The 11743-nt window shown below is 38.6% G+C and overlaps 1 protein-coding gene across 1 annotated transcript in view; it reads right to left on the reverse strand.

Annotated features, from left to right (window-relative positions):
• Positions 1-329: 329 nt before the first annotated feature.
• LOC115225453 overlaps positions 330-11743 on the reverse strand; it is a 12215-nt gene continuing 801 nt past the window's right edge. The window contains exons 2-6 of the mRNA XM_029796411.2: positions 9397-9516; positions 7386-7479; positions 4811-4987; positions 3045-3148; positions 330-507 (exon numbers count right to left, since the gene is read on the reverse strand). Coding sequence (XP_029652271.1) covers positions 445-507; positions 3045-3148; positions 4811-4987; positions 7386-7479; positions 9397-9516 — 558 coding nt within the window. The 3' untranslated portion in view covers positions 330-444. The remainder of the gene's footprint in view (positions 508-3044; positions 3149-4810; positions 4988-7385; positions 7480-9396; positions 9517-11743) is intronic.

An 11743-nucleotide genomic window follows, 5' to 3' on the forward strand; every position in this document is an offset into this window, starting at 1 on the left:
ACAAACATACACGCACACACATATATATATATACATATATACGACAGCCTTCTTTCAGTTTCCGTCTACCAAATCCACTCACAAGGCTTTGGTCGGCCCGAGGCTATAGTAGAAGACACTTGCCCAAGGTGCCACGCTGTGGGACTGAACCCAGAACCATGTAGTTCGTAAGCAAGCTACTTACCACACAGCCACTCCTGCGCCTATGCGTCTTTTGCAAAAAAAAAAACAAGATGGTGTCTACTTACTTTTGAACTGTCTGTGTTCAATTAACATGATGTGAAGGAGAAGAAAAAGATCAACAAGAAGAACAACAAAAACAACTGAGGTTATTATGTCAAATTGTCTGAGACTTTATTATATCATTATAATAAACAATATCATTATCAATATTATTATTACTATTATGATTGTTGATACCAAAGTTCTTAAAAACCATGTTTCTTAGAGCACGTAAGGACTCATGAATCCCAAAGAGACCAGTTTCTCTTGGACTGGGGGTGGTGGCTGCAAAAAGAGAGATGACATACATAATTCATACTGGCATATATATACATATATATACACATACAGACGGACACACACACACATATGTGTGTGTATGTATGTATATGTGTATAAATTCATGTGGAGGAATGAAGGTACGATGAAGATGGAGGGACTGGAAGTGAGGAGGAGTGATGTCTTATGGAGAAGCGGAGGCCTTCAAATAGCCTCTTTCTTAATCGGGGTGAGTGTCAAACATGTTTTGGGGATCATTTTATGGTGGTAGTACATACTCGGGTAGAGTGCACAGAAGGGGACAACTGTTGAGTTTTGCTCATTCATGTGACCTGAGGTTTCAATATACAGTTGCCGATTGCATTGTTGAGGTAAGAGCAACCTTATATGTACCTCACAAATACAACATGCCTTTACACACACACACACACACACACACACACACACGCGCACACATGCATATATATAACTATATATATATAACTATATATATATAACTATATATATATAACTATATATATATAACTATATATATATATAACTATATATATATAACTATATATATATATAACTATATATATATACTATATATATATATAACTATATATATATATAACTATATATATATATAACTATATATATAACTATATATATATAACTATATATATTTCTTTATTGCCCATAAGGGACTAAACACAGAGGGGACAAACAAGGACAGACAAAGGGATTACGTCGATTACATTGACCCTAGTGTGTAACTGGTACTTAATTTATCGAACCCGAAAGGATGAAAGGCAAAGTCGACCTTGGTGGAATTTGAATTCAGAACATAGCGGCAGACGAAATAGCCAAATATGAACCATTTTGTTGCACAATGCATCTCCATCTTTCCTTTAACTTGAAAATACCCTCTTCCCAGAATTGAGGTGGATTCATGGCAAAGAATTCATCAAGGTATCTTTTTACGTCATTCAAGGAATTGAAATTTTTACAATTAAGACTATTCTGCAGAGACCTGAATAAGTGGAAATCTGAGGGAGCAATATCTGGTGAATATGGAGGGTAGGGTAATACAAGCATCAAGTGCCGAAAATGAACTTTCTTATCTTCCATTTTAAAGGGTTACAGAATTAACACAGGTTATAGGAACATAAACCTTCTTCCATGAAAAGATAGCTTAAACTGTGCTCTAAATGGAGGTGTAGTCAAATCCTATTTTATGAACTCAATCACGTTCTAAAATAAGTCGAAAGGTAAGCTACTATAAATTGGCACAAACTTTCCGGACAACCCAATATGTTTATGTCTAATATAATAAATGGGGCTCATACATATGTTTAAAGAATGCAATTTAAAAAATCAACAAAAGAAAGATACTATAGAAAGAGGAAAGTACAATCAATATGGTGTTTGTTTAGAGCTTTAAAAGTACTCAAAATGAGTACAGAATGTTATGACATTTTGGACATTAGTCCTTCTTCAGAAAGAAATGAAGATGGGGGGAAAACAGGTGAAAAGGAGAAAGAGAGAGAGAGAATATAAGAGGGAAAGAATGAGAGAGAAAAACAGTGGATGCTCGAAGAAAATAATAATAAACAAATAAAAAGAATAAAAGAGGTTTAGGTAGGGAGGAACATGGGAAAAAGTAAAAAGCATTTAATGATACGAAAAATAATAATTATTTTTATTATTGAAAAAATATTGCCTGAGTTGGCTGTGTGGTAAGAAGATTTCTTTCCAATTACATGATTCTAGGTTCAGTCCCACTGCATGGCACCTTGGGCAAGTGTCTTTTACTGTAACCTTAGGTCGACCAAAGCCTTGTGAGTAGATTTGGTAGATGGAAATATATATACATCTATATCTATCAATCTATCTATCTATCTATCTATCTTTCTTTCTTTCTATCTGTCTATCAATATATCTTTCTCTCTCTCTCTATCTATCTTTTTATCTCTCTCTCTCTCTATCTATGTATCTATCTATCTATCTATCTATCTATCTATCTATCTATCTATCTATCTATCTATCTTTCTATCTATCTTTCTATCTATCTATATATCTATCTATCTATCTTTCTATCTCTCTCTCTCTCTATCTTTTTATCTCTCTCTCTCTCTCTATCTATCTTTTTATCTCTCTCTCTCTATCTATGTATATATCTTTCTATCTATCTATATATCTATCTATCTTTCTCTTTCTCTCTCTCTCTCTCTCTCTCTCTCTCTATCTATCTATCTATCTATCTATCAATCAATCAATCTATCTATCTATCTATCTATATATATATATCTTTGTGTATGTGTGTTTGTGTCTGTGTTTGTTCCTCACCACTGCTTGACAACCAGTGTTGGTGTGTTTATGTCCCTGTAACTCAGTGATTCGGCAAAACAGGGCCAATAGAATAAGTACCTGGCCTAAAAACAATAAGTCCTGGGGTCGATTTGTTTGACTAAAACCCGTCAAGGTGGTGCCCCAGCATGGCCACAGCCAAATGACTTTAAAAAAAAAGCAAAAGATAAAAGATGAAAGGTGTTTGTTACCTTATTGTAAGAAGATTTGAAACATATTGAAGGGATTTCAAAGACACTTGGGTCCTCAATGAACTCTTCAAGGTTGGCCAACTGACTCATTGTTGCTGTTCTCTCTGTAATTGAAATGAAACCTTCAGCAAGTATTTCAGACATACACAGCACTGCATTCAGTATTCTTTCATTCTACTTGTATGCATTCACACACACATACGTATTTTAGCATGCATGAACATACGTAATACATACATACATGCATGAATACATACATACATATATACATACATATATACAATATTATTAGTGGGGCCCTGGGATATGTAAAACATTGCCTAAATATCAATCTTGAGAAATTAGGTTTCTCAAAACCTTAAAAAAGCAAGCTAATTTGAAGACTACAGATCCAATCCATCTCCGGAACTGTAAAAATCTGTAAAACTTTCCAGAAGTTTATCATTTAAATATGATCATGTCTAGATATGCAACTATATGCATGAGAATACATATATAAAACATACAAATTTGCACATACATACATACATACATACATACATACATACATACATACATACATACATACACACATACATACATACATACATACATACATTACATACATACATACATACATACATACATACATACATACATACACACATACATACATAAATACATACATACATACATACATACATACATACATACAAACAAAAATACCCTGTTGTTGATGAAATTCCAATGAAGGAACCTTGGATCTAGCTTAGAAACTGGCTCTTTCTCTATGGCAAGAAATCTTGAAATAAACTAAATAATGACATACATACATACATACATACATATATATATACAAACATATAATATAATTAATGAGAGAGATGGAAAATGGAATATATGAGAATGTTTATTGGTTACTGAGGAGGCGCGTGGCTTAGTGGTTAGGGTGTCAGCATCATGATCATAAGATTGTGGTTTCGATTCCTGGACTGGGCGACGCGTTGTGTTCTTGAGCAAAACACTTCATTTCACATTGCTCCTGTCCACTCAATTGGCAAAAATGAGTAACGCTGTGATGGACTGGTTTCCTGTCCAGCTGGGGAACACATATGCCATAGAAACTGGGCCCATGAGCCTGGCTAGGCTTTAAAAGGGCGCATATATTTATTTATTTATTGGTTACTACAATCGTTTCAACCCATCTAGCATCGATCCCTTGTGGATGGAATACTGTAGGGATCAATAAAGATTCTCAAATATTTTATCTTCCGTTTCTCTCGTTAATCAAGTATCCAATGAACACTTAGGCAGTGAACATGCTTTACTGGTTAACTACCAGGTGTATAAAATATGCTTTGTTAACTACAATAAATACATATTTCTTTATTGCCCTCAAGGGGCTAAACATAGATGGGAAAATCGAATTTGACCTCAGAACGTATAGACTGACTAAATACCTATTTCTTTACTACCCACAAGGGGCTAAACACAGAGAGGACAAACAAGGCCAGAGAAACGGATTAAGTCGATTATATTGACCCCAGTGCGTAACTGGTACTTATTTAATCGACCCCGAAAGGATGAAAGACAAAGTCGACCTTGGCGGAATTTGAACTCAGGACGTGACGGCAGACAAAATACAGCTAAGAATTTCGCCCAGCGAGCTAACGTTTCTGCCAGCTTGCCGCCTCTATAATATATACATATGTATGTATGTATACATAAGGGGACAGAGATAAAAGGGGACAGGCAGAGATAGTGACTGTGATGAAAGATTCACTTACGGTTGTGTCCCTGTTGGCTCTTTGTCTGTGTGTAGAAGACCTCTTGCAGGGGATAGCAGTAGTGTTTGGTAACGGTCATCTCACGGAAACCTGCTTTTATCCTCTGCATGTAGGTGCTCATCTCAACATCCTCATGTGGCCCTCCAACTGAAAACTGGGCTATTTTCTTTGCAGACTCTGGTAATGGAATGTGGATTGTTGTTAACATTAATGGTGACTGTTTGCTGTTGTTGTTTAACCCCAGGTCAGTACTAAACCAATAGACAGACATATGAATGAAAAAGGTTCCAGTTGTGGCCATTCCATCTTATATATTCAGATGCATTGTATCTAGGACTACATTTCTTATATATCGTATAGTAGTTAGTATTAGAGGCTATAGTTGTTGTTTAGCCCCAGGTCAGTCATGATCCAGACAGATCAAAGATCTCCCACCTGTGACTATCCCATCCTTTAGATGTCGTATATCTAGGACTACATTATCTAATGTGCAGCAATGTAGTTAGTATTAGTGGTTGTAGTCTTTGCCAGTTGTCTCAGTTCTTTGTTAAGAGTCAAACACTATAACCCTAGGCTGTCCACTATAAAAGTGGACATTATTATATAATTATCAACCAATAACCAACTGGACACATAAAAGAACTCCTGGTCTTGCATGTTGGAACAAAGACCTTGTAAGCAACTCATGGCATCTAAAGATTGTTAGAGATAGGTTATTTTCCATTTGTTAGTTTGAATCATCATCATCATCATCGTTTAACATCCATTTTCCATGCTAGAAAATGGATGACAGAAAGATATATAGATAGATAGAGAGAGATAGATAGATAGATAGATAGGTATATAGATAGATAGATAGATAGATAGATAGATAGATAGATAGATAGATATAGATGTATATATATTTCCATCTACCAAATCTACTCACAAGACTTTGGTCGGCCTGAGGTTACAGTAAAATACACTTGCCCAAGGTGCCATGCAATGAGACTGAACCTAGAATCATGTAATTGGAAAGAAATCTTCTTACCACACAGCCACACCCAAGTCAACTCAGGCAATATTTTTTCAATAATAAAAATAATAATTATCTGGACGGTTGGACGGTTCTACAGCTGGATGCCCTTCCTAATGCCAACCACTCCGTGAGTGTAGTGGGTGCTTTTTACGTGCCACCGGCACAGGGGCCAGAGGAGGCTAGAAAATGGCCACAATCAGTTGGTGTTTTAACGAGTCACCGACAAGGATGCCAGTGAAAGTGGTGCTGGCATTGGCCACGTTCGGATGGTGCTCTTTACCTGCCACCGGCACAGGTATCTTAACTACAATTTCCAGTTGATTTTTATTTTTATTTTGATGCTGATGTACTTGACTCAATAGGTCTCCTCAAGAACAGCGGGTCACTCTACAATCCAAGGTTAGCACAGCAGGTCATCCTGTGAGCCATGAACTCACATCATTTGTTGGGTCTTTGCAGTCACAGAATATCTCAGAGGTGGCGGTCTTTTGTCATTTAAATATAAGAAAATATAAATATATATGAACAAAAAATTGACAAATGCAAAATACAAAATATGCAAAAAATAAGCAATAAAATAAATATTGCTTATAAAAAATAAGCAATAAAACAAAATATAGAGGGAGTTGCAAATGTTCCACTGAAGGTCACTTAATTCATAAAATTGACCAAACTGCAGTATATAAATATGATACAGAGTGTGAAGTTGCCAAAATAAAGACTGTGATAGTTCTGTGCTGTGTAAACTAGTGATGATGTAACTGGCCAATGTTTTAGAAGATACTTCTCAAAGTGGTGGCATTTAAAAAAGGTATCTGATTTTGTATTTATATAATTTGTGGAATTATCATTATTTGTTCTGCTTTGAGGCTCTTTTAAGCTGTATCCGAAACTGCATCTGTGGTATTGGTGGTGGTGTGAGTGGCCAGAGATGATCAGAGATGGACAGAGAGCTGGTTTGAGATGATGGAAAGACATGGATGCAGATGGTTGAAGAAGTGGACAAAAAAGAACAGAAATATCCAGAGATGGCCAAAGGTGGCCAGAGGTGGCCAGAGAGATAGCCAGAGATGACCAAAAAGGACATATATGGCTGGAAAGATGGAAGAGATGACTAGAGAAATGACCAGAGATGGACAAAAAGGACCGGAAATGGTCAGAGATATGGAAAGAGATGACCATTGATGTTTAGAGAGATGGATAGAGATAATTAGATGTGGCAAGAAAGATGAACAGAGAGGGACAGAAAGATGGAAAGTGATAATAAGAGATGGCCATATATGGACAGAGAGATTGATAGAGATGGTTAGATGTGGCCAGAGAGATGACTAGATATGAAGAGAGTTGGACAGCGATGGTAAGAGAAATGACCAGAAATGGACACAGATGGCTGTAGAGATGGAACAGACGAATAGAGAGAGAGAGAGAGAGAGAGAGAGAGAGAGAGAGAGAGAGCGAGCGAGGGAACGAGAGGGAGGGAGTGAGAGAGAGAATAGAGAATAAGACAGAGAAGCAGAATCAAAGAATGAGAATAGAGGATTAATAGAATAGGCATACTTGGAATACAGTGTGGCAAATCCTCTTGGCTGATCCAGCTTTTGTCCAATGGTGTTTTGTAACAAATTCCGCCAGTCATAATGTAAACTTCACCCTGCAATTGGAGAGTTAGACACAAAAATACAAATGTGGTGATGAGGGTGGTGATGAGGGTGGTGATGAGGGTGGTGATGAGGGTGGGGATGAGGATGGTGATGAGGGTGGTGATGAGGGTGGTGATGAGGGTGGTGATGTAGGTGGTGATGAGGGTAGTGATGAGGGTGGTGATGAGGGTGGTGATGAGGGTGGTGATGAGGGTGGGGATAAGGATTGTGATGAGGGTGGTGATGTGGGTGGTGATGAAGGTGGTGATGATGGTGGTGATGAGGGTGGTGATGAGGGTGGTGATGAGGGTGGTGATGTGGGTGGTGATGAGGGTGGTGATGTGGGTGGTGATGTGGGTGGTGATGAAGGTGGTGATGATGGTAGTGATGAGGGTGGTGATGGGGGTGGTGATAAGGGTGGTGATGAGGGTGGTGATGAGGGTGGCGATGTTGTCGTTGGAAGTGTTACTGATAGTGTTGTTGTTGTTGATGGTGTTGGTTTCTTTGTTAGGGTGGTGGTAGCAGTGGTTGTGGTGGTGGTATTAGTGGTGGTAGAATGGAGGTGGGAGTGTTTATGGTATTGGTGTGCGTAGTGGTGATGGTTGTGTGGGTAGTAATGGTTGTGGTGGTTGTGCTGGTGATGGTGGTTGTGCTGGTGGTGTTGGTGTTACAGGTGTTGGTGGTGGTGTGAGTGGCCAGAGAGATGAGTAGAGATGGACAGAGATGGCCAGAAATGAACAGAGATAGACAGAGATGGTCAGAGAGATGATAAAAAATGGACACATGGCCAAGGAGATGGAAGAGATGACTAGAAAGGTGACCAGAGGGCCAAAAATGGTCAGAGATGGCCAGAGATATGGGAAGAGATAACTATTGATGGGCAGAGAGACAGATGTGGCTAGAGAGATGAACAGAGATGGACAGAGATGGCCAAAAATGGACAGAGAGATGGAGAGAGTGGGCACATATGGCTGGAAAAAGGGAAAGAGATAACCAGAGAGATGATTAGAGGACACAGATGACCAGTGAGATGGGAAAAGATGGACAGAGCGGTGACCAGAGGTGGACAGAGATATGGAAATGAGATGACCATTGATGGTCAGAGAGATGGACAGAGAGGTGACCAGAGGTGGACAGAGATATGGAAATGAGATGACCATTGATGGTTAGAGAGATGGACAGAGAGGTGACCAGAGGTGGACAGAGATATGGAAATGAGATGACCATTGATGGTCAGAGAGATGGACAGAGATGACCTGAGATGGTCAAGTATGGACAGAGATTGAAAGAAAGATGGACAAAGAAAAAGAGAGGGAGATGGACAAAGATAGACAGGAAGATGGATAAAGGGGACCAGAGAGGCTACCAGAGTTGGCCACAGATGGCCAAAGAAATGCTCAGATATGACCAGAAGTGACCATTGATGATCAGAGATGTGAATATAGATGGTCAGATGTGGCCAGGGAGATGAACAGAGATAGACAGGAAGATGGAAAGCGATGACTAGAGATTGACAGAAATGGACAGAAAGAGAAATGGAGAAGGGCACAAATGGCCAGAGAGATGGAAAAGATGACTAGAGAGATGACCAGAGATGGTCAGAAATGGTCAGAGATGATCAGAGAGGTAACCAGAGGTAATTAGAGGTGGCCAGAGATATGGAAAAAAGACGGTCAGAGATCATCAGAGAGATGACCAGAGATGGTCAGAAATGATCAGAAATGGTCAGAGATGATCAGAGAGGTAACCAGAGGTAGTTAGAGGTGGTCAGAGATATGGAAAGAGACGGTCAAAGATCATCAGAGAGGTGACCAGAGATGGACAGAAAGATGGCAAGATGTCCAGAAATGAACAGAGATGGCCAGAAAAATAGAGAAATGGAGAAAGAGATGGACAGAGATGACCGGAGATAGACAAAAGGTTCTTACCTTGTTCAAGTCGACATGAGTGCTGGTCAGGGAGAAAATCTGGTGCTCTGCATCTACGGTAAGGTTGGTGAAAGCTGAGTAAATTCCACCGCTGTAGTCATAGAATACTACGCCAGAACCCTGTAAGGAAAGATAATCAATATTAGCCTTGTGTGTGAAGTGGTGAACTAGCAGAACCGTTGGGCAAAATGCTCTGTGGAAATTCATTTGACTTTTATGTAAGGAGTTCAAATTCTGTCATGATCAGCATTTGACTTCCATCTTTCAGGGCTGGGGTCAATGTAATTGTCTTACTACCCCCACCTTCAAAAATTGCTGGCCTTGTGACAAAATTTAAAATCAGTTGTATGGTTCCTTTAGTTGTTTCTGTCATTTGGGTGTGGCCATGCTGGGGCAAAACCCTGAAGGGAGAAGCCAATGGAAATAATTATTCTACACTTATGCGCAGGAGTGGTTGTGTGGTAAGTAGCTTGCTTACCAATCACATGGTTCCGGGTTCAGTCCCATTACTAGGCACCTTGGGCAAGTGTCTTCTACTATAGCCTTGGACCGACCAAAGCCTTGTGAGTGGATTTGGTAGACGGAAATTGAAAAGAAGCCTATCGTATATATATATATATACATGTATGTATGTTTGTATATATGTTTGTGTGTCTGTGTTTGTCCCCCTAACATAGCTTGACAACCGATGGTTATGTGTTTACGTCCCCGTAACTTAGTGGTTCAGCAAAAGAGACTGATAGAATAAGTACTAGGCTTACAAAGAATAAGTCCTGGGGTCGATTTGCTCGACTAAAGGCTTGCTCCAGCATGGCCGCAGTCAAATGACTGAAACAAGTAAAAGAGTAAAAGAGTAAAAGAGTATCTATTTTTTCTTTTTGGTGAACTGCTAAGTTATGAAGACTTGAATAAATAGAATAAGGCTTTATAAAGTATACTCTAGGTGCTGGGGTTCAATTCTTTTGAATAAAACCCTTCAAAGCAGCGCCCCAGCATGGCCATAGTCAGATGATTGCAAAACGTTGAAGATAAAAGGTAAGATATATATATATATATATATATATATATATAAGCTCCTGTGTGGCTTGCTTCCTGACCACATATTTTGATACAAGGCCAGAAATTTTGGGGGAGGGGTTACATCAGCCCAAGCTTGCAGCTTTGATGATTATAACAATAATAATAATAACAATGGTTTAATAATAATAATAACAACAACAACAGCAATAATAATAATAATGATAATGATAATAATAATAATAATAATAGCTTAATGATGATAATAACGATAATGGTTTAATAACCATCATCATCATCATCGTTTAACGTCCGCTTTCCATGCTAGCATGAGTTGGACGATTTGACTGAGGTCTGGCGAATCAGACTCCAATCTGATCTGGCAGAGTTTCTACAGCTGGATGCCCTCTCTAATGCCAACCACTCCGAGAGTGTAGTGGGTGCTTTTACGTGCCACCAGCACAAGGGCAGTTAGGTGGTGCTTTTTATGATGATGATAATAATAATAATAATAACAATAGTCCTGATGCAGTACCAGGCAGTGGTTCTCATGGCTTCTGATCTTAACTGATTGGAAGTGTTATCATGTACATTGTTTTGTCTTGGTATAAAAGATGGGTTACAGCAAATATTCTGCTCAATACCACAGATTTGCTTGTCAGTTGTTTGACCTTAACCAGTTGCGTATGTCCCTTAGTGGCTGACTATATGTGCATCTCTGATCATGAGCAGAAGTAGAGGAGGAGCGTCATAGCCATGTGTTTAGAGGGATTCTTTGAGGTTTGGATAATTCACCTTTGGAAACATGGATGGTTCGTTCAACATCCTTAAACAATTCTTATTCAGGGACCTTTTGAGTGTGATGGGTCACTCAACCAGAAGAAAATTCTAACTAGGCCCCACCTGCAAGGTCATGCGCTGTTAATCTTGATATGAGATCACGTTGTGTGCATATGGTTGTGATGCATGTGCCTGGTGTACACTTATCAGACGGGTAGTCATGATGGGTATACTGGGCTTCGTATATTTGTACCCTAGTGTCACTTTGATGGCATGCACTGCTCTCCCACTCAATAATAATAATAATAATAATAATAATAATAATAATAATAATAATAATAGTCAAGACGAAGAGCGCGATTTGATTGTAAGATATTTTAATAGTTGAATGATATTTCAACAGTACATCTGTCTTTGTCAAGTTCAATATAAGAACTGATAAAAATTCAAAATTATAGAAATTTAAACGTAAAGTATGAACGAGAGCAACCAGTGTCCACACGCTGATGGAATGACATCATCAGTTTTTAAGTTACAATTTATAATAGTA

This window comes from Octopus sinensis, linkage group LG27, assembly GCF_006345805.1.
Source record: "Octopus sinensis linkage group LG27, ASM634580v1, whole genome shotgun sequence".
Classification (NCBI taxonomy): domain Eukaryota; kingdom Metazoa; phylum Mollusca; class Cephalopoda; order Octopoda; family Octopodidae; genus Octopus; species Octopus sinensis.